Source organism: Mus caroli, chromosome 18 (assembly GCF_900094665.2).
Source record: "Mus caroli chromosome 18, CAROLI_EIJ_v1.1, whole genome shotgun sequence".
Taxonomy (NCBI): domain Eukaryota; kingdom Metazoa; phylum Chordata; class Mammalia; order Rodentia; family Muridae; genus Mus; species Mus caroli.
Genome location: NC_034587.1, coordinates 75,366,602 through 75,392,290, shown reverse-complemented (window position 1 = coordinate 75,392,290; position 25,689 = coordinate 75,366,602). Strand labels below are relative to the sequence as shown.

Here is a 25,689-nt window from a genome sequence, read left to right as displayed (position 1 = left end):
AGTGTGTGTGCGTGCGGGCGTGTGTGTGAATGTGATTACTCCAGGACTCCTCGGGCTCCGGAGACGCCATTTTCCCCCTTGATATCTCTCTCCGTAAATCGGTGGCGCGGCGGAGGCGGCCGCGGCGGGCGGGAAGCGCGGGGCTGGCCGGGGCGCTCGCCGCCGCCTGCGCGCCCGGGGGCCCCGGCGCCCCCCGAGCGAGGGCGGCCCGCCCCGCGCGTCGCCGTTTGACAGATGCTCGTCGCTATGGAGTTGCCGCAGCAGCACCTTTGGGGGCTTGGACGAGCGACCGGAGGCGGAATCTGAGCGAGCGCCCGGGCCAGCGGAGCCGGAGCCGCCGGGACATGGGTGAGCGAGCGCGGCGACCTTGGCGCGGGAGCCGGGGCGTCTAGCCTCCCGCCGTGCCGCGGGCCCAGCGCGCCCGGGCCCGGGGGCGGTGTGTGCCATGCATGCAAAAGTTCACGTCGCCTTGCCGGGGCTTTGACTTTGCACTGGGCTGGAGGGGGTGGTGGTGGGGGGGGGGGACCGGGCCAAGGGGGCGGGATGCAGGTCCCCGCGAAGCTGCGCGGGGATGGGCGCGATTCCACCGGCTGGTGGGTCGACAGTGGTGCTGACTTAACTGGAGTAGCCCGTTGGTGGCGGTGATGGTGGTAGCATGGGTCTTGGAGGGTTGGGAGCTTATTGAGTTTCGGCTAATCTGATCCCCTCCCCACCCCCTCCTTCTGCACACTCCCTTGGTCCTGCTGCCGGCTGCCTGGGCTGGCGGGTTTGGCTTTGGTGAAGTGGACTGGGGAAAGGGAGGGGGTAGGGAAAGGGGTGGGGAGGCGGCAGGATATTTTTTTTTTCTCCTCTCTTTGTAACTTGCAGGTTAAGTGGAGCTAGAGAGCTACATTGTAACCTAGTTGGATTGGGAGGGGGGTGTTAAATGTATCAGAATCTAACGTGTTGTTAATAGAAGAACAGAAAGAAGTGGTCCAGCCAAGGAAGGTTGGTGTATGCTTGCGTTTTGGCTGTGTGTTAGTTTTTCTCTTAAAAAGAAAAGAAAAGAAAAAAAAAAAACCAAAAACCAAAAACCTGAAAAAACCAAAAGCCTTAATCAGTGGATTTGAGTCTCTTTCTTGTGCTCTCTGGGCTGGGGATTGTGAAAAGGCAGGAATTCCCTTAAATGCATAGAATGCCCCTTTGAAAGCACGCATTGTGTGCGTTTGTACAGGAGCAGAGGGCTTGGGAATTAACGGCAGGCTTCCCTTTCAGTGGTTTCCAGTGGGAAATCACTCCGGAAAGGAAGCCCTTCAGTATGGATTTATTGTTTTTGTCTTTCGAACCATTATCTCTTTGACCAAAATACTGTCTGAGAAGTTCCTGAGGATCCAAGTCAGGTAAATTGGAGTGGGCAGATCTGTAGCAAGACGGTGATAACGGGGACGCTGCATTTGGTGTCTGTGATGGAAGCATTGTTGGGTAATTGCAATTTCCGATCAGTAGAGCATGCTGCTCCTAAAGAAAAAAAAAGTTACTGTCGAAATGCTGTCTTCTACTCCGCACACTCTCCCTTCTCCCCCCTCCTAGATCCGCACCAGCTACTACAGTTCTGAAATTGGACTCGACTAGAGTATTTTCTTGTAGATCAGGAAAGTTGTTCCGTTGGAAGTAGGGGATGAGGCTAGAGATGCTGGGAGTGTGGGGACCAGTAGCTACTCCCCTCTGATGCTGCATTTATTCTTTATGTGTCTTTGTGGGATTCTCAGCATGTATGTATCTGCCTGAAAGGACTGTTGAGGAGGGATTTCCGATTTGTTTCCGTTTCAAATTAACTCTCCTGCTAATCTCATGGCTGACTTCTGACACTACCAGGGCAGCGTGGTGTGTGTGTGTGTGTGTCTTTAGTGTCCTTATTCCTTCAGAAATTCTCCACTAAGAGGGAATGATTCTAGAATTATAAAGAATCTGCAGATCCTTCCCTGCCCCTCATCTTCCTGAACACAAACATCCACACCTTTCCTGTAGAAGTTTGGTTCGAGTCCATGGTCTTCATGGAAATACTGTTTTTACTTTCAAAAAAAAAAAAAAACCCAAAACCCCAAAATACTGCTTTCCTTTCCCCTTTCTTTAATTTTTCTTTCCATTTTCCTTTTTTTTAATGCCCCTCCCCCCCACACCTGAAGATTTGCTCTAAAAGTGATTTCATAAAGGAACTATCACCAAAACTCTTTGGTAGTTTGAGCTCATCCCTCACGCTCTGCTAGGGCCTGCCTGCAGATAAACCTCACGTGTTTCATTCATACTCAGTGAGTTTTGAAAACCCTGCTTGCTTGTGCTGTGGGTGAAGAGGGACTTGGAGTGCAAGAGTGCTCTGTGGCCACATCTGCAGACCTGGGCACCCAGGCAAAAGTTTCCTGTACTCTTCCCAGTTAGATGCAGCCTGGCTGGCAAGAGAAGGCAGTGCCAGTTGGCCAGGGGGAGGAGAGAGTTTACAGTCTTTAAGATGCAGCCAGTTTACCATCCTGCCTCCCTCTTCTCTTGACTTCTGTGACTTTCTTCCACTGCCCTTAAACTCCTGGAAGGAGGTTGATCTCTTTGCTCCGGGTGGGATTTCCAGGTTTCAGAGTCACATTGAAGGTACAATGTGTTGTTTTCATCTCATTGCTGGCTACCAGCAAAGGGATGTTGAGAGAGAGAGAGAGAGAGAGAGAGAGAGAGAGAGAGAGAGAGAGAGAGAGAGAGAGAGAGAGAGAGAGAGAAAAAAAAGAGTGTGTTTGTTCCAGGCTAATCAGAAAAGAGTAAGAGGGCAAATGTAGCTCCAGGAAATGTCCCAGAAAATACTGAGGCTAGATACTTAGGGTGTTGCTTGGCACATAATCCTTTTCCTCTTTGAAACAAAGAGAAAGACAGAAAGAAAGAAAGAAAGAAAGAAAGAAAGAAAGAAAGAAAGAAGAGAGAGAGAGAGAGAGAGAGAGAGAGAGAGAGAGAGAGAGAGAGAGAGAGAGAAGTCAGTTTGAGGAAGTTGAACTGCAGTTGGGGCAGGGCAGTGCAAGCTGCTGCCACTTTAGTAACCTGAGCTGAGCTGGGGGAGGAGGTGGGGATCACAGGAGGGAAAGGGACTTGTCTCTCTGAGCAGGAAAAATAGATGTGTCAGTGGAATAAACAAAGTGGAGGAGTGGGGAGGGCTGGCTGGAAGGGAACAGAAAGGGGCATCCCAGGCAGTGGTGTTGCTTAGGGAGGGGGCCACTTGGAGCTGGGAAGGAAATAACTGCCTTAAATGCTTATGAGGAGCAGGGCAAGCGCAAGGCTGTAATCTGATCTTTTTCATCTTAACATCAGAATGCTACATAGGAAGGCCTTGCCTGAGGCTCAGTGCTAGGTGTCCCTTGGGAAGCCTGGAGGTATCCCCAAGGGAAGCCAACAGCCCCTGCTGCCAGGAGGGCATCTGGTCCCAAACTGCCTTTCCTCACTGGGGGCTACTTTGAAAAGGAGCCTGATCCTTGTGAAGGAGGGGGGAAAGGAGAGCTTTGGGTTATTATAGAATTTAGCTAAAATGGTCAATGGAGAGAGGTAGGCGAAAGAACATTGCTAAAGAAGAAATAAATAGGTGAGCACTCTCCTCTGGATTTCCCATTCTTTTTCTGCTGTTATCTTAAGTTCGAATTCCATTAGGGGCCCGGATCAATACTTCTGTGGAGCAAAACTGTGCACCTACGAGAGGGGCATTCTTGCAAAGTGGTCCTTGTTTTCAGACACACCACAATCTCTGCCAGGAAGCGTCTGCGGTGCCTGCAAAGAGAATAGCAGAATACACTTAGATGTGTACAGCATCCTTTCTGGGGTCCTGTGGAGACAGTAAAACTTGGCTGGGCTTTCCTTAGCCTCCCAGAATGCCAGTTTCTTCCTTAGAGACTTGAAGCTTTAATTAAAACCAGAAAGCTATTGAAGACAGACCCAGCCAATGAAATTCTGTTTTCTATGATGCTCAGGGATGAGAAATAATTTTTTTTTTCTGATGGCATTTCAAGTTGTTTCAGTTTTACTCATGCCAGAAGAACAGGGTACGTTATCATTAACACATTAGCTTTCTGTAAGGAATCACGGAGCTTAATATTGGGTGTGATGGGGTTTGTTGAGAGACGGGTGGTATGAAAGAATCTTACACGGATGGGGCAAGGAAACATCTGGAATGCTCACAACGTTGTATCAAAGGAAAGTCCTCACTGAAAACCACTTTGCCCATTTGCCAGGTTCCTGTGAGGAAGGGACACATTTTAAGAAGTGACAGTTCCGGCTCCGTTGGTGTTGATGCTTTGGGCTTCTGGTGAGGCTGTGCATCCTGGCAAAAGCCAACCCCCAACCAAAACATGGTGGGACAAGAATAACTAAAAGAGGGGGCTGGGATCCCAGAAAAACTGGGCCCGTGCCCCCCAGTGAACTGAAGACCTCAGACTATGTCCCACCCCTTAAGCTTTCTAATCCACAGTAATGCTACTTGAGAGGCCAAGCTTTTAATACATGGACCTTTGATGGGCATTTACATCCAAGCTTTTCCTAAATGGTTGTTCCAGAATTGAGTACGGAGTGCTAGCACCATATAAGTTGTGTTCTTCTCTCTCTCTCTCTCTCTCTCTCTCTCTCTCTCTCTCTCTCTCTCTCTCTGTGTATGTGTGTGTGTGTGTGTGTGTGTTGGGACAAAGCTCTTATTTTCTGAGTACTTTTCTTTTGTTGTGTTGTTGCTATTATTATTATTATTATTATTTTCACAATACCTGGGGTATCACAGTGAAATCATAGCTGCCCTGGAACTCACTATGTTGGCCAGGCTGGTCTTGAACTCATAGGCACCCACTTGCTTCTGCTTCCCAAATTTGTCGATTGAAGGCCTGTGCCACCATCCGTGATATTCTGTGTACTCTTAGTGAAGGCTAGCCTAATCCTTGGTAAATACTAAAAAGGAAGCCGAGGAAGCCAGGAAATTGATTCTTACCTGCGTTCTCATTGCAAGTTTCCACTTCCATTTTCATCTACGTCTCCTAATAAATTTCTGTGTTCTTTTTAGACAACATCAAGTCAGGATGGAATAAATGTGATGATTTGTTCAACTTTTCAGTTATGCATTTCGTAGATTCAGGCAGAGCAGCTTCCCTGATATATCCCTGTTTGGAGTTTCCACCCTATTGAAGGATGTTGTCTAAGGCCAAGGAAGTATTTTTAACAGTCTTTGGTTTAGAGGCCTTACTGCTCAGTGCAGTGATGCTAGTGTCAAGTGAAGACTATGACCAGTCCTGAAGCCCACTGGTTCGCTTACAGTGGTTCTCAACCTTCTTAATGTTGCGACCCCTTTAATACAGTCCTTCCTGCTGTGGTGACCCCCGACCATACAATGACTTCATTGCTATTTAATAACTGTAACTTTGTTAGTGTTTTAAATTGTAATGTAAATGCCTGATGTGCAGGCTATTTGATATGTGACTCCTGAGGGCTTGACCACTACCTTAGGAGAAAGTAGCTATCCCCTTCCTAGAACTGTGGTGGACTATAGTAGGTTATGATACAAAGCCCATCCATGTAAGACACAAACAGAGCTGCTGAGTTGACTCTCAGGTGGGCAAGGGCCCAGCCTTCCCAAATAGTGAGGCAAGAGAGAGGGTAAGGTTGGGACCTTTGTTCAGAAAATCATCTTGACCTAACATGACTTCTTCCACCAAAAAGGTTTCCTTTCACATGCATAGAAGCTTGTTCATTTCAAAAATATCTTTGTATCATATCCACCCCCTCAGATCTTCTTGCACAGGAAACCAAAGAAATATTTATCCCTGCCCAGAAGATAAGGCTTGCCTGAAATGATACAAGTTAGAGGTTGACCTGGGGCTGTGTCAATACGATCAGCATCAAAACTGATATAGCAAGATCTGCTCTGGATTGGTACTCATTACTTCCTGGCTAAATGACCTTGTAACTTTCATAGCCTCTTTGGGTCTCAGTACCCTAGCCAAGGAAGCAGGGATAAAGATGTCTCTGTCCTTGTGTCCTAGAGGTTATAAGAGTTAAATCACTCTAGGCGATTTTGCCAGATAATTTCTGTCCCTAAACTCTTGGAGATTTTCTGTGCTGCCTCTTGGAAACTGACTTTGGGATTATCATTGCCACAACCCACTTTATAAGGAATACCACAAAGCTCTTGTGTCTAGTAGTTCAACAAACATACCAGTACATACATATCAACTGATGGATCAGGTGAGCTCAACTCAACCATGTTCGTGTTACATGATTAGATGTACATTGAGCCAAAGCTGTGTTTGACTCAGAGTCTCACGTGGTCGCCAGTCCAGTTGGATTCTCTTGCAATAAAGAATTAACAGAAAAAGCAAAGGATTCCAGCTGCAGGGACGAGATCCAATGGGTAAAGAGATGGTCTCTCTCAGGGTCCCATGGGCTTGAGAAGTCCCACCCAAGACAGAATTTCTAATCTCTCTAAAGAAAAGTGCTGATAGCAGAAGTTTCTCTTTCCTAGCTGATCCAGGAATCTTTCTAGAGTCTGGAATGTTCTTATTCTCTTGGCTCCTGGAGTCGTCTCTGTTCCTTTTCTCCTTCTCCCTCATCACACCTGGTGCTCATTGTCCTGGATTAGCAGGCTTTTCCTTAGTGTTCAGCATACAGTTTTGTTTTCCCAGTAAACCCCACTTATAGCAGGACACAGGGCTTCTACCCACTTCAGATTGGTTTCCTTGATAACACTGAGCACTGTGCTCCCCACTTAACACCTTCCCTCACTCCATTGCCAGATCCAATCGGGAAGGTGGCAGGACTGGTTAGCCAGAGCATCTACCTGTTAGAAGAGCTGGTACCACTGTTGTTCCTCAGGGAGGACACACTGCTTACTCCCAAGCAGCTCTGGCTGAGTCTTCCCAGTTGCCAGAGGACTTCAGGTCTGTGTTGTGCACTTGGCATCCAGCCGTGCTGCTTTGATGCTTCTTGCCCTGCCTTCCCCTAACTATAGACCTACCGAGGAAAGGTGCAAGCTTGCCCCTCAAAGCCCTGTACCTATTTAGGATTGACTTCTGCAGCATGAATACATCCCACAATTTATGCAGAGTTAGATGATGAAGAGTTTTTAAAGTATACCAAATGGTTGCAAAGTGAAGCAACATAGGAGGACCTCTTGGAGTGAGTAATGACTAGTTATGCTAATAGCTTTTTATAGTTTTGGCTGTCGGAAATCACCCAATCTTAGCTTCTCCCTCAATGCCCAAGAGGTAATGAGTAGTATTTTACCACATGGGTATCTTCCCAGGCAGTGGCTCCACTCTTCCATCCAGTAATCAAATGCTTATTAAGTGCCCACTAGATTGTCCTCACCGTTCTATCCCTTGTAGCTCTTGGTTGTTCTCTGAAATTGTCAGTCGTGAGATCCATTTCCCACAATTCTCTTGCCACTTAACCATTCCATCCTCTTCAGCTGGTCTGCTTCTCTGCTCATTAGTAACCGAGCAGGCCTGACTACACAGGGAAAGAGGAGATGCAGAAAGCCACAACATCGAAGGGAATTTTCAGTTTTTGGCATTGTAGACTTCAGGCTGTGCTGGCCACCCATTAACATGGGTAAGGATCAAGTCTCACTGCCATTCTTAGCTTTACTCTAGGACGGGGAAAAGGTTAAGACTGATACAGGCAGTCCCGTCTGAAATTCTGGGACTCTGGAGCTAGATGTGTCTAAGAGACCTAAAAACTTTTCCTTTAAAGCGTAGTGCTCCTCAAACTCACTTAATGACATCGTGAAGACTGTCCAAAGCAATCCCCTTGAGGACTAAGGCACTTAGCTCAGTGTTGGATGTGGTTGAAAGAGTTAGAGAAGGGGAAGTTGGTGCCCTGGGGTAAATTAAATCAGAATCTCCCCCAATTAGAGCAGAAGAACAAGCTTGCGGGAAAGAGGGAGGGGTATGGGGAAGGGAAGGGAAGTATGAAGCAACACCACAAAAAGGAACGTGGAAGGAAACAAAGGGTTAAATTGGCCCCGCGCTGCTTTTGATGCCTTGGCTTCTTTGGTGAAATAACTCATTTGACACAAAGGGGGTGGTACAAAGTCAACTCTGAAAAGTTCAAAGTCATCCTCAGTGGAGGACTTGGCTTGTGCCTCCTGTGCCCTGTAGGCATCTGGGATCTCTGTTGAAGGTGCCTCATTTATGCGGCTTGGGCCTGGGCATCATTTCATGACGCATCTCCTTAGGATCTTGAAAGCTTGGGCAGCCTGTCTATTTCTGGGTTGTCACTCCATCCCCACAGCGCTTGCCTGCTCTGTCCCTGGAAGTTTGTGGGTTTTTATTATTATTTTTATTATTTGGTTTTGTTTGTTTTGTTTTTAAAATAGCAACGGGGTTGCTTTGTATGTGCTGTGGGGTCAGAAGAAACCCAAAGCCACATTTTTCTACACTGTTAGATTTGGGTAGGATCAGGGAAATGAACCTTTGTCTTAAGGCACTGTGAAAGGCTCATGAGTTTTTCTGGATTATCTGTTAGCAAACCTGATAAATGCTTAGGGAGGAAAGCGAACAGAAGCAATTGATAGGCTATGGTTTCTAACACCAGGAACTTCTAAATACTTTGTGGGGGTACCTGGAAGGAAAAAAAAAGTAGCAAGCGAATTGTGTAAAAAGTTTTATTCTTAGTATTTTATTGTTATCTCTGTGTGCCAGCGATTCAGTCTGTTAGTGGAAAGGGGATGCTTGGGGTTCCTTGGGACTTGGGGAGATACAGAGCTGATTTCAGTTGAATGTGAAGGATCCAACACAGTAGCTTAGGAATGCTTGTTGGAGCTTGTAGGGCATTGTGATAGTTAGAATATGCTTGGCCCAGGGAGTGGCACTTTTAGGAGGAGTGGCCTTGTTTGAAGAAGTGTGTCACTGTGGCGGTGGGCTTTGAGACTTTGTTCCCAGCTGCTAGGAAGACAGTCTTCTCCTGGTCATCTTTGAACAAGATGTAGAGCTCTCAGCAATTTCTCCAGCACTATGCCTGCCTGGATACTGACATGTTCCTGCCTTGATGATAATGGGCTGAGCCTCTGAACCCATAAGCTAGCCCCAATTAGATGTTATCCTGTAGAAGAGTTGCCTTGGTCATGGTGTCTTTTCACAGCAATGGAAACCCCAGCTAAGACAGGAATCATATTCTTGGAGCAGAATAAGAAATCTTGGGTGTCAGATTCTATGCCGTTGTTTCTGGCTATGCCCATGACCTGTAGTTGCTTAAGCAAGATGATTTTTTTTCCCCTAAAAGCATAACACAGGTGGCCAGAAAGGATGCTTTGACATGAAAATACCATGGATCTTCTCTCGGCTCATTACATTGTCTTTAAGAACTCTTTTAAGATGTTTTTGGCCACAGATTTTTTTTTTTGAAGCTTGTATGGGGCTTTCTTCCTGGTACCCTTGGATGGAAAGGTCTGCTCTGAGAGGCACTTTTGCCCTTGGTGAAAGGATGGTGTATTTGGGAGACATGTCTAACTAAAGTGGAAGTTATCATTCTCGAACTAAGAAACATTTTCCAAAGTAGAGTTTTGCTACTTGGATGATCCATGCTAAGGTATAGTCGGGGAAGGCCTCAAGAGGGATGTGTTTGTTAGAAGACTTTCTTAGAGGCAGAGGACCTTTGATGAAGTGACAGGAGTGAGCTGAGGTGACACATGGATTTAAAATTACCTTGAGGAAATAAATAAATATATCATGTGCTATAGAAAGCTGTCAGATTGAGGATTAAAGTGTGTGCAGGATGACTCCAAGGACCACTACCAAGGTAGAGCTCAGAAAGCTTCAAAGAGTGTGTGCCACTTGAGTGTCACCCAGAACCAAGGGATGGTCTCAGTTGGGTCGGTGCAGAGTCTAAGAGGATCATCCATGTGGGAATGGACGAGGGAGAGAAAGATTGGCTCAACACAGCACTCAGCAAGAGGAGACACCAAGGCAGAAGCCATAGGCAGGCTCAAGGTTTTAGATGCTTGCAGCTGATCTGAGGAGACACCAAGGCAGAAGCCATAGGCAGGCTCAAGGCTTTAGATGCTTGCAGTGATCTGCGGAGACACCAAGGCAGAAGCCATAGGCAGGCTCAAGGCTTTAGATGCTTGCAGCTGATCTGAGGAGACGAGCCAAGATCAGTTTCCCAAATGCTAGGAGGGCGGGCTTGAGTGGAAGTAGGGTGTGCCACTCAGAAATGCCCATGAGTACAGCATAGCTTGGAAGGCCTTTGACCTCTGTCCATGCTGCCCTCTGCTAGGTTCTACCCATCACCAGCCGTTGCAGTCTGACATTCAAAGGAAGAGTCTTTAGGACAAACAACAACCCAATATATTAACATTTGGACTGAGGATTGGCCCTTCTCTGGCACAAAATACCCTACTCCGTGACACCGAATGGTCTCTTTAGGTGTTTAATGCATAGCCGGAGAAGGACACTCTAGTTTCAGTAACAGTGTGATGTTTAATTGGCAGGTCAGGATACTCATACTCGGAGAACTGTGGCAAAAGAAGGGAAATGGAGGGAACATTTGTTCAGCTCTGTGGTAAGCCTAGCATTTTCTCTACTGCAGGAGTATAAGTTGTGTCAGCTACGCTTTTGTACAAATGACAGTGCAGAAAGGAACTGCCGAAGCAGATGGTTGAAGGGATGAAGAACTCGTCCTAGGCCCACATTCTGGTCAACAGGAGAAGGACTTTCTAGAGAGATTAAGGAATTCATCATCTGTGTTCTCTCATTTGGTTGGCTCTCATCATTCTTACAGAAGGAAAAAAAAATGCCCTTTTCATTCTCATTTTCCATGTGACTGGTGGATGTCTGGAGGGCAGGTGATTATTAATGCTGAGTCTTGGGATTTTGGCGATATTATAAATTAAAGAACATTCGGGTCCATAAGGATTGTGATTTCAGCAATCCCTGCACTTTACTTTTCCTATGTGTATAGGGGCCACATATCTGGAGTAGATGAAATTAAAATGTATAGCTACATAAGACGCCGCACTCAAGGGCTACAAGGAACAGCTTTACATTGTGGATCCCCATCCCTGCTTGCGTAGGAAACACTGTGATCACAACCATCTCTAGCAGGTCTACCGCTCTCCATCTCTTCTGACATAGTTGTGTGTGTGTGTGTGTTCTTTCTTCCCTCTGTAAGAATCTGTGTAGTGAATGAGATGAGCAGATGAGAAATCTGGTACTGAAGATGTGATGGGATGTGGCGAGTCAGGTGAAGGGGTCCTCTGGGTAGAAGCAAGTATGGGCATTTGATAAAAAGCTGGATTGTCTTTGTATTTTCAATAGATCATAATATAAGAGAGTAATCATATAATATATATGCATATATATATAGATGCATCAATAAACCATAGGGACACATTGTTCCTGAGAACTGCATTGTTAGGTGCTTTGATAGTTGTACGAACAACAGGGTGTGGACTTGTATAAACCTAGGTGGTAGAAGGTAACCATCATGGAAGGAGGCCTCTGGCTGCCTTCAGGAGATAGATCTGTGAGAAGACTGAGACTGCTGTAACATACAGCTTCATAGCAAACTCTCTATAATCAAAAAGAATGCAGTCAATTAGGGTGTAGAATAGAAAGAGATGTGAACTAGTGGTATAGCCCCTCACGATCACAGCTATGTTTTCTGTAAAATACATAATGTTTTATGCTGTAAAATTGTGTGACAGGCACTGGAGTACGTGTGTTCATGCCGGGTCACATTAAAAGTATGAGTGATATCGTGAACTATAATATTATTATGAAGCTGGGCAGGTGATGGGGCATGCCTTTAATCCCAGTGCTCAGGAGAGAGAAGCAGGCTGATCTCTGTGAGTTCCGGGTAAGCCAGGGCTACACAGAGAAACCTTGTCTCAAAAATCCAAAATAATAACAATGATAATGATGCTAATACTACTGCTAATATTACAATGATGGCATCATTTCTAGGTGATACATTTATGCTAGGTGATGAAATTTCTGCTAGGTGATACATTTTTGCTAGGTCATACATTTTTCAGCTACATAACAGCAATATGGGACCACTACCACATAGGCAGTCTGTTGTTGATCAAAATCTTTTTCTTTTCTTTTCTTTTTTCCCCCCTCTTTTTAAAATTGGATATTTTCTTTATTTACATTTCAAATGTTTTCCCCTTTCCTGGTCTCCTCTTTGGAAACCCCTATCCCATTCCCCCCCCTGTCTTTGTGAGGGTGCTCTCCAACCCACCCACCCACTCCTGCCTTCCCCCCTGGCATCACCCTACACTGGGGTATTGAACACCCTCAGGCCCAAGGGCCGCTCCTCCCACTGATGTCCAACAAGGCCACCCTCTGCCACCTATGTGGCCGGAGCCTTGGGGTTAACCAAACTCTTATTCTTCACTGCATTAGTGTGTATCTGAACCCTTGAGAAGATTTCTAACCTTCCTGGTCCTTTTCTTGCGTGTCTAAAGTTTACACTAAGGACAGATTTATGGCATCGGAGGCTGCAGATGGATTAAAGTGGTAATCACCGTAAGGACCCAGCCAATCCTTCGTACTGTGATAGTGTTCTTTCCCTAACCCCATGGAGGAACAGTGACAGCAGGTAGGATTGCTATCGATGGAACTGAGCAGGCGAACTTGAGGATGGGTCCCTGAAACCAATCCCCAAGACTCATGCCATTGTTGCCATTTCGAGAAGGTGGCTACAATCAGAACTTAGTAAATAGTGTGTCTACTCTCAAGCCCATGATGCAGATTTGTCCCGTTATTGAGTTCCAGAGCACAAGAACTGAGGTCCTAGGCTCACATCTGGGCTCATTTTGTCCCACTTAGCCAGAGCTGGAGAACGAACAGGAGCCAATGAAGCAATGGAAAACACCAGTCCCACCTTTTAAGACCTTCTGGTTTCTAAGCATACAAGGTTCAGTACGTAGCAATGCCAGGCTGGAAGCGGGTAAGGGGCTCACTTCATGGCCTCCCTTTACCCATTCACTGAAGATAGGGGAACTTTCTGATTGAACCCAGTGATATTCCCTCTACTAGACAAGCCGTCAAGAAACAACAGCAGAACGCCCAAGTGAGCGTGTTTAATCTCAGCTAGCTGGGTGGGCTTTCTATTATGTGTGAGTGTGGAGAAGGCTGGGTTCTAACCCCTGGGCCACAGGGCTTTTCTCCGCATCTGAGAAGAGAAGGCAACACTTAGCCAATTTATAACTTGGCTGACACATTCCAGGGGACCAAGTCAAGTTTAACAAAAAATGTGAGCATTTACTAAGGTGATCCCAGGTAATTATGATCTCATTTAATATTTAATCTTCAATTACTTCTTCTAGAAGCCCCTGAGGTAGGATTATTACCCACTTTTCAAATGAGACTTGAATGGCTTAAAAATGCCTCGCCGAATACAGTTACTAATGGGGAAGCGGCTAAGTGGCCCGAGCCTCTGACCCCCCAGTCCCTGCTTTGTCCACTCTTCTATTCAAGGAGAAGTGTGACTTTGGAACACCTCCTATTGGACAAGTTTTCCTTATGTTCACTACGCTCTGAAATGTGCAGAGGCCTGTTCAAAACACTCTTCCTGCATTAGAGAGTCCGCAGTCCTGTAGATAAGGTAGACAATATTGAAATGTTGAAGCAGTTTTTCAAGTGTTTTGATGATAAAATATACAAGGGATTGAGAAGACTCCCTGCTATCTGTCTGTCTCTGTCTCTGTCTCTGTCTCTGTCTCTGTCTCTCTCTCTCTCTGTGTATGCAAGTGTATTCAATGATTGAAGATAAAAGTGAATTCAGCTAGTCTCCTACATGGAGGTCAAACTTGACCCAGTTCTTGAGATAACTTAGAGCTAAATCTGTAGAAATGAGAAAGGCCCTCAAGTCAGCAGAACTAAGGGCCTTTTGTAGAGTAGTAATGTATGTCAAGGGAGTTCAGAAGCTTTGGCTGGAAGGGGTGTTATGTGAGGACAGCAAACAGTGCTTCCTCGAGGAAGTAAATGTGACTTGGAGTGTGCCTCACAGGTGTGTAGAGCACCAAGAAGAAGCTCTGCTGGATTGGGGCTTCGGCCTTTGCTGTGAACTGCAAACATACATGCAGCATCAGCAAACTGTGGTCTGGGGTTATCTTCACTCCTGCTGATTGAGAGCCAGGTACGTGTTGGGTCACTGGGTCCATTTACAGTGGTTATGGACCATTTATTCCAGGAATTTTGGCAGTAGGGACGGTTTCAAGAAACATCACTCAGAGCTGTGGGCACTCCAAGTCACAGTGTGACTGGCTGGCTGTGCTTTTTGACACTGCCGTTCCTTCAGCATTCTCTTCATAGAGAACTCAGGGCCCCTCTCCATGTGTTAGGAACTATGGCTAACACGGGATAGCATGGTACTTGAAACAGGCTCAAGTGTTACCTTCAAAGCTCTTAGTGTCTAGTGGGGAAGTTGAAGTGAAACTTAACAGTCACCCAGGCCTCAGTGATGTAGGACGTGCCAAGAAGGGCATGCTGTATCTCACAGAAGCATAGAAACAAGAGTCCAGACTTGAACAAATCAGAGGACAGACATTTGATCTCAGTTTGCCTTTCCCTTGGAGAGGCTGGGAGAAGATTCCTGGTGTGTGCAGAATTTCATGGGAATCTGCTGTGACGTCCATGGATACCTTTAGCAGGTACAAAAGAATGAATACTAAACTACCTCTATGTCCAAAGTCAGACATTGTCTTCTTAGAATCTGACAAGAAGAACCCAACCACAGGAGGTGAGCATAGGCGAAAAATATAACACATAGGAGAGAAGGAAGAAAGGAAGCAAGGAAAGAAAGAGAAAGAAAATAGATAGATATTAGAGAATAGACCGGAGAGGAGAATCCTAAGCTAAACGTAAGAATCTGGAAGCCAAGATCATTAAATGGAAAGAAATAGCTTGGAGAATAATTGTGAATGGCATCTGTGAGTTGGAGATGATCTATATGGCTACAGGGGAGAGAAAACCAAACCAAACACACCATCAAACAAACCATAAACATGTTTTCTACCCAGAAAAAAAAAAGGCAACACCTTGCCAACTTCCATTTTTCTATTTTCTCAAATGCCAGCAGATATTCTGAAGAGTTTTGAGGAGAAGCTTGTGAGCTGAAAACGATACAGTCAGGCTAGTGCTTTCTACCTGCAAACATGGAAGGAGTCCCTGATGCCATGGGACTTTGCACCGAAGTCTAGGGAGATCTGGGGGTGGAGGCAGGGGAGAATGAGAAGTGAGGACCTGCCTGCCTTCCCTACTGTTTGCCTTTAAAAGCTGGTGAGGTGGGTATCCTTTGGAAAAGCTTATTTTAACATAAGAAGCAGTGTTTAACTATCAACAGGTCCATGCAAACTAGGCCCCAACAGGGAGATAAGGATGACAGCACTCTTCTTTATTATCGCTGAGTCACTAAGGTTGGTGTGCGTGTGTGTGCGCGTGTGCGTGCGTGTGTGTGTCTCATGAGAGTTCCTAAGAGGCAGAAGGGAACCCATAAATCCTATCTTCTGACTCCTGTTGACTGTGCTAAGGACTTTGTCGGTGTCTGCCATATTGCAAATTTGGAAAGGAGTAGTGGGGGTGGCAAGGGCCAGTATGTAGATGGGGACCTGGGAGCCAAGCAAGCAAGGGAGGTGGGTGGATCTGAGAAGCCAAGCACAGTTTTTCATGTATCTAGTCATTCCAATACATTGCTTAAATGTCTGTTCTGTGTTTGAGGTTGTGCTGGGTCCTGGGATGGCGAATGGTTCAAATGCAATGGGTGCCTATTATTAAGAGACTTAAGAAGCTTTATAGAGAGAAGATACTTGGAAATGCAGCTTACGAAGACCCTGTGCTCAAAGCACCGGTGGCTCTCAAACCCCAGCCCATACAGTACCTGGGAGCTTGAGGAAAGCCCACGTGTGGGACTGGCCACTGCCACCCTGGCTCAGTTTGTGCAGCTTCAGAACTGACATTATTTCCTACCAGGCTCAGAATAAGAGTCCCCAGGCGGCAGGTGGAGCGTATTCTTCAGACAGGAAAAATCTCTGTATCTTTCGGCTGTGGAAGGGAGGGGGAGACACTGTTTAGGACTCCCCTGAGTATGAGCACCATCTAGCCATGTGGGTTTTCCCTGAGCACTACAGAATCACTGCTGTGGGTTCAAACTGTTCAATTTGAAGTGTCCCCGTAGGCCTATGGCTGCGCATACTAAAGCTGCTTAATGGGGATCGCTCCCTCCTTGTTGAGGGAAGTGTGGAATCAGGCACTTAGAGTGGCTAGCATCTCACTGCCTTTGGATGCCAGAGCCGTGGGTAGAGACCTCATTGTTGCACTCTGGTCTCATTGTGCGTTCTAAGACTCTCTTTTTCCTTTCTCTACTGCTTCTTCGGACCTGCTGAAGACTTATTTCCTAAGCAACCCTTCATCTCTGCATGGACAGCCCTGAAGGCAGCCCCAGAAGAGTCCCTTGTGTTGCACTGGAGGCAGGGAACCTAGCATAGAGTGTCCACTGTGCGCTCCTGCTGGCCTCTCCGAGCCAGCCGCTGATTGCAGGAATGGGAAACAGGTCAAGATGCCTTCGCTTCGCCGGGGCTCCCCCATCACTGAGTGTGTGACTGTACTCACACATGTGTGTTGGCAGGGGCTTTTCACAGGAGGACTGGCAGTCATCTCCAGACTCATCACAAAACTCAGTGTGTGTGTAGGCTGGCAGGTATTTGCTGGGGCGTCTGATAAGCAGCAGCCTTGCGGGCTGGGGAAGTCAACAGATAGGTTGACTTTGTTCTGTGCTTTTGAAAGCTCTTTTAGTGTAGGTTTTTAAGGTATTGGGGTTGATGCGGGCCCAGGGTCCGGATCATCATCCTCAGGATCGGCAGGAAATTTGACTGGGGCTTTCTGGGTGGGTGGAGCTTGACTGGGGTGGGTGGAGCTAATGTGGGAGAAGGACTTGGAACTGCTGTCAGAGATGAATACATTTTCATTCAGAAGGAACTGCTAGAAACCAACTCAGGGTGGAGGTGAGGAGAACGTGAGCGTTGTTCATCTGCGCTTGGCCTCAGCCTCGGAATGAATTGCTGTTGAATTAGAAAAATAAGGTTTACTTGCTCAAAACAACCAGAAGACAATACAAGACTGACACATAGAGGCAGTCGGTACAGCTGGGTGAAATGTAACTCTGGATGGCTACTCAGTGCTGTTACCCAGTTTGTAACTTTGTCACGGAGGAGATATACACACTGGGGAGTAAGCTACAGCGGTGGGAGTCAGTTTGGGCTGCATTAGAGACAGGGAACCCTGTACAGCTGAGGGTCTGTTTGGCTTGTGTTTTTTGTTTTTGTTGTTTTTGTTTTGTTTTGTTTTGTTTTGTTTTCATTCATGGCCTAAACCTTTAGAGAGGACCAGTCCTGTGCTGAAGATTGCAGGGAATGTAAGAACTGATTCTATGAAAATAGTGCAGAGAGAGCTCTGTGGAGTCCGGTTTGGGCTGAGTAGACAGTTGTTAACTTAGTAGCTAGTATGGTCTGAGATGAGAGTCAGTATAAGACCAGGGTGTCTGGGGTGCATGGATCCTTGAAAAGCTTGGGGCAATGACTAACGACCTTCTCATTTTGTCTAGAGTGCTTGTTATAAGAAAATCCAACCTTACCCCAAACTCTAACTGGTCGTCAAGAAAGCACAATCAGATTTCAGCAGGGAGAACTATCTGTTTACTACTAGGTTTCCTAATTCTGACAGGATAGGAGGGTTGCACTGTCCTAAAACCAAGCTTTGATAGCTTTCGTTTCCCTGGTGACTTCTCATTACTTGAAAGATGAAATCCAAAACTCACTAGTCTGTCACTCAAGGACTTCATGATCCAGCTGTAACCTTTTATTTGCTAGCCTTCTCGCCAGTCCCACTGAGTGCCACACCCTTAGCCAACATCGGTTTGTTCTTTCCTTAGCATCATCCTACATGGTCCAGGTGCCTTGGACTGCATCGTCTGCTCTCTCTATGTTCTTTCTGCTTTCCTCCTCCTCTTTCTCTTTCTCCTCCTCTTCCTTTTCTCCCCCCCCCTTTCTTTTTTTTTTTTTTGTTCTTTTCATGGCGTGGTTAAGTATGGCATGATTGCATGTAGGCAGTTGTGTGTGTGTGTGTGTAGGCTCACTTGCACGCATGCATCCCCTCCTACATGCAAATGTGGAGGCTTGACTTTGATAACATTGGTCTCCATGGCCAGCTTGCTCCTGAGAATCCCAACTATACCTCCTAAGGCTGAAATGACAAGCAAGCCATCTTGTACTGAAGTGGGTTCTAGAGACCTTCATTCAGATTCTCTCGTTTCTGGGACAGACAGGTTAACAAATGATCCATCACCCTATGCCCCACCCACACCAGGGCCTTTCTTCTTTAATAGTTCTTTAATCGTTGCCTAATTTCTCAGAAAGAGATCTTCTTGGAGATTTCCTAGGCTGACAGTGTAGCATTCTTCAGAGATGCTTTCCAAATCTCTAATCAAGGGTCTGCTCTTCTTTAGAGGAATTGAGAAACAATTGTTGAATTGGATCTTTATTTTTATGGATCTCTTATTACCATATCTAAATAGTTAACTGACTCATGCAGTTGAATATATGAAAATCTCAAGCAAACCGTTTTCAAACGGGAGATGCTTTCTTCCTAGTAATTATGTACCCACTTCAGAGCCTGTCTGTTCATCTGTAGCTGGTGTTTCTTCTTTCATCTCCTCACAGGATCTGCCTGCTCTGGTTTGAAGTCCGGGTGGATTGCTAAGTGCTTCTGAGGAAGTCTATGCCTTATTTTACATCCTGCATTGGTATTTGTGCCTGAGGGTAATTGTGTGGGTAGCTACTGAGAAATTAAAGCATAATGTTGGTGATTCCCGCCTAAGGGGATAAACCTTGGGTGCTGTTGTCCTTAGGAAAAAATTGCTTCAAATGTGTTTGGAGATGGGGTGTAGATGGAGAGAGGCTTACTGCCTACTGGACTCTCCCTGCTATCAACAAGGCCTTGTCCTAAGGCATCTTGATATGTTAGGGTGACACTGGAGTATGTGCCCCTGATAAGAGTAGAATCAGTGGATGTTGACTTGATAAGACCATTGCTTGTTTGTTTGTTTGTTTGTTTGTTTGTTTGTTTTGAGATAGTGTCTTTCTGTATATTCTTGGCTGTCCTGGAACTCACTATGTAGGCTGGCCAGGCTGGCTTTGAACTTGTGATCTTCCTGCCATGGTTTCCCAAATGTTGGGGGTCACAGGCATATACCACTACAGTTGACTTAAATGTGACTCTTTAGAAAATAAAAGGTTTGAAGAATATAGGAACATGGGTATACTGGAGATAGACTTCAGAATTTTTTTTTTAATAAGTGTCATGAATTCTCCAACACAGGAAGACACACAGTCTTGTCCATCCTCTGAGTTACAAGTTGCTCTTTAGTGTTTTTCTTGGTAGCCACAGCAAAGGTGCTCGTGATTTTACCAGGGCAGACTTATCACTTTCAGACGAAAAATGCACTACTGATTTTTCCTCAGAGTGAAGCTGCTTATAAGCATGCCTGTGTGCAAAATTGAACCATGTCTAGGATCTGAGTATGTTTCTGGGCTTCTTGGCGGGCCATGCATGGCTCGTATGGAGCTCTCTTCCCTTAGCTGCTCCCCCCTCTGGCTTTCTAGCAGGGGACTGACTGAGAATGTGCTGGATTTAAAGCCAGATGACACACACTCAGCTGTCAGGTTCCAGTTTCTGGTTGTTCTCACTGTGTCCCTATAAGCCTCATGGGGCACACTTGGTAGGCCAGTTCTTGAAACAGCACACTTGGCTGACCAGTTCTTTAAACTGTTGAGCTCATAGGTGGGCAGAGACAATGTGTAGAGTGTTCCCTGCTAGCAATAGGGAGAGTGCTCACTGAAGTAAGAAGGATGGCTCAGAAGTAATGAAACCTTATTCTTTTTTTCTGAACTTTTTATTAGATATTTTCTATGTTTACACTTCAAATGTTTTCCCTTTTCCTTGCTTCCTCTCCAAAAACTCCCTATCCCATCTCCCCTCCCTCTGCTCACCAATCCACCCACTCCCACTTCCCTGTCCTGGCATGCCTTACACTGGGGCATCAAGCCTTCACAGGACCAAGAGCCTCTCCTTCCATTGATGTCCAACAAGGCCATCCTGCTCTACATATGCGGCTGAAGCCATGGTCCCTCCATGTGTACTCTTTGGTTGGTGGTTTAGTCCCAGGGAGCTCGGGGGGGGGGGGTACTTGTTTGTTCATATTGTTCCTTCAATGGGGCTGCAAACCTCTTCAGCTCCTTGGGTCCTTTCTCTAGCTCCTACATTGGGGACCTTGTGCTCAGTTCAATGGTTGGCTGAGAGCATCCACCCCTGTATTTGTCAAGCACTGGCAGCACCTCTCAGGAGAAAGTTATATCAGGCTCCTGTCAGCAAGCACTTGTTGGCATCCACAATAGTGTCTGGGTTTGGTGACTGTATATGGAATGGATTCCCACGTGGGGCAGTCTCTGGATGACCTTTCCTTCAGTCTCTGATCCACACTTTGTAACTCCTCCCATGGGTTTTTGTTCCCCCTTCTAAGAAGGACCAAAGTATCCATACTTTGGTCTTCCTTCTTGGGCTTTATTTGGTCTGTGAATTGTGTCTTGGGTATTCCAAGCTTCTGGGCTAATAATATCCACTTATCAGTGAGTGCATACCATGTGTGTTCTTTTGTGATTATGTTACCCCACTCAGGATGATATTTTCTAGTTCCATCCATTTGCCTTTGAATTTCATAAATCCATTGTTTTGTTTTTTTTTTGTTTTTTGTTTTTTTTTGTTTTTTGTTTTTTTCTGAGACAGGGTTTCTCTGTATAGCCCTGGCTGTCGTGGAACTCACTTTGTAGACCAGGCTGGCCTTGAACTCAGAACTCCGTCTGCCTCTGCCTCCTGAGTGCTGGGATTAAAGGCGTGCATCACCATACCCGGCTAAATTCATTATTTTTAATAGCGCAGTAGTACTCCATTGTGTAAATGTATCAGAATTATTTCTGTATTCATTCCTCTGTTGAGGGACATCTGGGTTCTTTCCAGCTTCTGGCTATTATAAATAAGGCTGCTATGAACATAGTGGAGCATGTGTCCTTCTTACCGTTTGGAACATCTTCTGGATATATGCTCAGGAGAGGTATAGTTGGGTCCTCAGGGTAGTACTATGTCCAATTTTCTGAGGAACCTTATTCTTAAATTAGGAAGATATTGTGGTTTCCCTCTGGGACAGTAGGCTTTCTCTTACAGATAGACATCTGGCCTTGCCTTTGGCTTTTGCAATCAAGTGTCTGAACTAGAGAATGGAGTGATGGAATGAGTACAAGGCATACTTGACTCATCCTGTGATTATCTGGAGAGAACCTGATTTTTCCCTTTTCATCTTGGAGGGAAGCTGCTAGTGGGGAGGCCTGACAGTTTTGATGGCTTGTGAAATGGTGCTTCCCTCTCCCTCTTGTTCTGCTGTTCTGTTGTGTGGACATAATAACCTTTCATCTAAGGAACAAAAGAGAAGGTCACCAATTGTACAAATGGCTATTTTATATAAGTAATGGAAATGATTAAATGCCTCATGTTTCTGTTGATAAAACACGTCAAAGTCTGTTTTGCATTACTCCTGAGGTTATTCGTGATTTCCTATTGAAATATTTTGGTTTTCTTATCAGTTCTCACACCCAAGTTTACGAGGTAGCTTGCCATGAGGGGTAGGTCAGGTGGAGATTATCAGCGTTTGGTAAGCTGAGTCGGGAGTATTGCCACAAATTAGAGTTTAGCGTGAGCTACCCAGTGAGCTCCAGGCCATTCTGGGCTACAAAATGAGACCCTGTCTCACAGAACAAAAGACTAAACATCCAAAGCAAATAGGACAAACCAGCAATGACAAAAACTAGAAAATTCTGAGTACCGGGAATAATGTGTGGTTCACATAATGACACGTGATCACGAACCGTCAGGAGTGGGCTCAGTGATGTTCTTCCTATAGAGGGGTGGGTGGTGCAGCTCTTCTCATTTTGCAAACTTTTCCTCAGATGGAAGAGAGAAGTGATAAGACAAATCACCTAGATACAGTCCCCCGGGCCTGGGTCAGCATTCAGACTGCCCTGTCATTGTGGTTGGAGTCATGGAGTCCGCTGTGGCTTCAAGAACAAGCTGAGCCCGGCTCAGGACTCACAGGTCTTTATTATTGGACCTGAAGCCATAAAAAATAACAGTAAGCCATCCAGATGGATGGTCTGGGCCCATTGGGTTCCCCTCTGCTCTGGTGCAATTCAGTTTGATTATGCACAATTTGAATGGACTTTCTGATACTGTAGGCACGTGGGAATTGGACATTGGCTATCTTGGGGTCTGGTTCTTTCCTACCATAGCCAATTACCTCTCTGCTTCTCTCAATTACAGATCTGATCCCTTCTGAGGACTCCGCCACATCTCCGTTCTTGGGACATTGAACCCAACGGCTGGACGACTTTGTTCTTGGAATTTTGGGTTTCTTCTCTTTTGATCCTTTCTGCTCCCCTTCATCCCTTTCCTGTCCTGAGAACTCCTGAAGACTGTAGGATTATCATGGAGCCCAGGGAAATGTTAAGCAGCTGCCGGCAAAGAGGGAGTGAGTCGGAATTCCTTCAGGGCTCCTCATCCAGGTCCCCACCTGCTCCTGGCTGTACAGGAGAGTCCTTGAAAGGCATCTCTGTGGGTGGAGAACGCATGGAGCCAGAGGAGGAGGATGAATTGGGCTCAGGACGCGATGTGGATTGCAATTCTAATGCAGACAGTGAGAAATGGGTGGCTGGAGATGGCTTGGAGGAGCAGGAGTTCTCCATCAAGGAGGCCAACTTCACTGAGGGGAGCTTAAAGCTGAAGATTCAAACCACAAAGCGGGCTAAGAAACCCCCCAAAAACCTGGAGAACTATATCTGCCCACCTGAGATCAAGATCACCATAAAGCAGTCTGGGGACCAGAAGGTGTCCCGTACTGGGAAAAATAGCAAAGCGACAAAGGAAGACGAAAGAAACCACTCCAAAAAGAAGGTAGGGAACCGCGCCTTGCAAGTTTGGCTTTGTTTCTGGTTTTGCTATTCTGTCACCAACTTTTAAGTCAATCTATTTTCCAATGTATTTACTTTTGAATCACCAGCCTCTTTGATGGAATATGTAGGGCCTACAGCCAAGTCTATGATATAATATAGTATAATGTTGAGTTTATCATTATATTTTATACTCACCTAGGAAACATAAGCTACTAGGGAATTAGGATTTGGGAACATATCTTGCTCATTAGGAAATAGCCCATAGGTCAGGTCAGCCAAGTCTTCCAAAAGCTTAAAGTACTTTTTGCTTCGCTTTTGTTTTAACATTTGCATCTGTTTTCCTAGTTGGTCAATCAGAGCAGCCAAGAAGTGTCACAACTAACTTTTGGTTTCATTTATCAGTGTTGTAGTACTTCAGGAGGTGAATGCTCTTGAGAAAGCCCTGTTTCCTTTACGATAGAGTCTTCCCTGTGACCCAGAGACATTCATCCTGAAAGTATACCATCAGAGAACCATATGAGAAGAGGATACTAGAAAAGGGGAGGGTCTGCAGTCCAGCTGAATGAGTTGCGATCGGAGACATGGTGAACCTGTCTGGTTCTGGGTTGAATGAGTCTGGTCCACTTTCCTGCCAGATGTCAAACACAGGCGTGCAGACAGAGGTGCTAGGCAGGATCAGTTCCTTGGGGATGGTTGGATCCATATTTTATTGTATTATTCTGCATGTGTGTGGAATTATAGTGTACTTCCTTCTGGGGATGGGAGTGGTACTCAGCCTGTGATAGCGGAAGACAGGCCCAGGATAGAAAGCTTTAGCCTTCAGGAATCTAGGTGGCCTTGGCATGGCTCTGAAAGAGACTTTAGTTGACCAAGTTTTTTGGTTCAGGTTTTAATCAGGTTCTGCCTTTCACTGATGTATAATTATTTACCTGTACTAGATTGGTATAAGAACTTAAAGTTCTTATACCAAAGTATGATAGTGTTCTGGAATGTTCCTGTCACTGGTAGTCTTGTAAGCTTCGTGGCACTCCTTCAAAAAGCTGAGCAGACGTCATATGGCTTCTGTATCACGGAGCTGTGTTGGCCCTCGGGCCAGGGGTTCTCACTGATATTTTGCACTAAAAGTCAAAGACGTGAGCTAGAAGCTTCTTTCAAACACGACAACTGCTCACAGTTGTCTCGAGACAAACTTGCCCTGTGTTTAAACTGAACCGTCTTCATCCAGAAGCCTCAGTACTGGGAAACCAGGACACTTGACTCCCTGCTCCATTAGTGTTTGGGGCCAGGGAAGAATAACCATTGGCTTCATTTGCCAGAGCATCTGGGTCACACACACCCCTCCTCCCATTACAACTTGGCAGTGGTTCATGAGCTCTCTGTTTTGCAAACAAAGGTCATCTTCATACCTGACCGGAACTTTTGAGTCACTTATAAAGTGACATTGTTGCTTTGGAGTTGGGTGTCTTAGGTTGGAAAGGGAGTACTTGTTGTCTCTGACCACTGAGGTGGCCCAGTTCTTTATGTGCTATTGAAATGTGTGTGTGTGTGTGTGTGTGTGTGTGTGTGTGAGTTTGTCTGTGTGTGTCAGTGTGTGTGCACGCCTGTGTGAGTATGGTGTGTGTGTGTATTGTGTGTGAGTCAGTGTGTGAGTATGTGTCTGTGAGAACATGTGTGTATATGCATTTGTGAGTGCATGTGAGTGTGTGTGTGAGTGTGTGTGTGTGAGTGTGTGTGTGCGTGTGAGTGTGTGTGTGCATGTGAGTGAGTGTGTGCATGTGAGTGTGTGTGTGTGCATGTGAGTGTGTGTGTCTGTCTGTCTGTGTGTGTGTGCATGTGTGTGAGTGCATGTGAGTGTGTGTGCATGTGAGTGTGTGTGTGTGTGTATGTGTGTGTTGAGGGGGTTCCTGAAAGCTGTAACTATGTTGATTACTTTCTCTCCATTCCCACCATACTGGGATTTGAGTAGCAGCTCACAGTTTGGGGGTTCAACCCCAAATTTAATCTAAACTGAAGTGTGAATGAGGAAGCGGAGTGTTTTTATTAGAAAGATGAAATCCCTTATTTGAACATGTGGTTTGCCTCGTGGTAAGCATTTTTATGCCTCCCAGTTGGAAGGAGTGGAAGCGAAGGGGGCCGGATTCCACTGCGCAGTAGCATTTTCTGATGTCACTGTGATGGAGGGGCTTATAAAATGTCTCAGCTCCTAGACGCTGGCTGCATATCGTGTCTCTCTGTCTCCTCTGCATGTAGTCACTCGGAAAGCTGTTACTTTCCAGGAGTGAACGAATAAAGTTATTAGCATGGGGTTGTAATTCCTTGATATATGGCAAGGACAATCTCTTATCTCTATTGGGTTAGAATACTGACTTTATTAGTCTTCAAATGCCTGTCATTTTGCGGAGATCAACCAAACGCTGAGGTTGAGGGTCTGCGTGGAAACCTTGCCTGTAGTTTGTATGGAAAAATTCAGTGGTGGAACTTGCAGAATTTACTGACAGTAAATTAGAGATATTCAACAACCGTCAGGGACAGGGAAAGGTTGGAGATGGTGTCTTGTAAATACCAATCAGTATCTATTCCTGAGATCCAGTTTCTGGCATCTCTTGGAGATGGGAACCCTGTTCTGAAGATGTGGGCACAGGGTGGTCCCTAGGAAC

The 25,689-nt window shown here is 45.8% G+C and overlaps 1 protein-coding gene across 2 annotated transcripts in view; it reads left to right on the top strand.

The window, feature by feature from the left end:
• Nucleotides 1–217: 217 nt before the first annotated feature.
• Nucleotides 218–25,689, top strand: part of Setbp1 (SET binding protein 1) — a 352,035-nt gene continuing 326,563 nt past the window's right edge. For both annotated transcript variants that reach the window (XM_021150811.2, XM_029472068.1), the window contains exons 1-2: nucleotides 218–348; nucleotides 22,404–23,033. In XM_021150811.2, coding sequence (XP_021006470.1) covers nucleotides 22,569–23,033 — 465 coding nt within the window. In that variant the 5' untranslated portion in view covers nucleotides 218–348; nucleotides 22,404–22,568. The remainder of the gene's footprint in view (nucleotides 349–22,403; nucleotides 23,034–25,689) is intronic.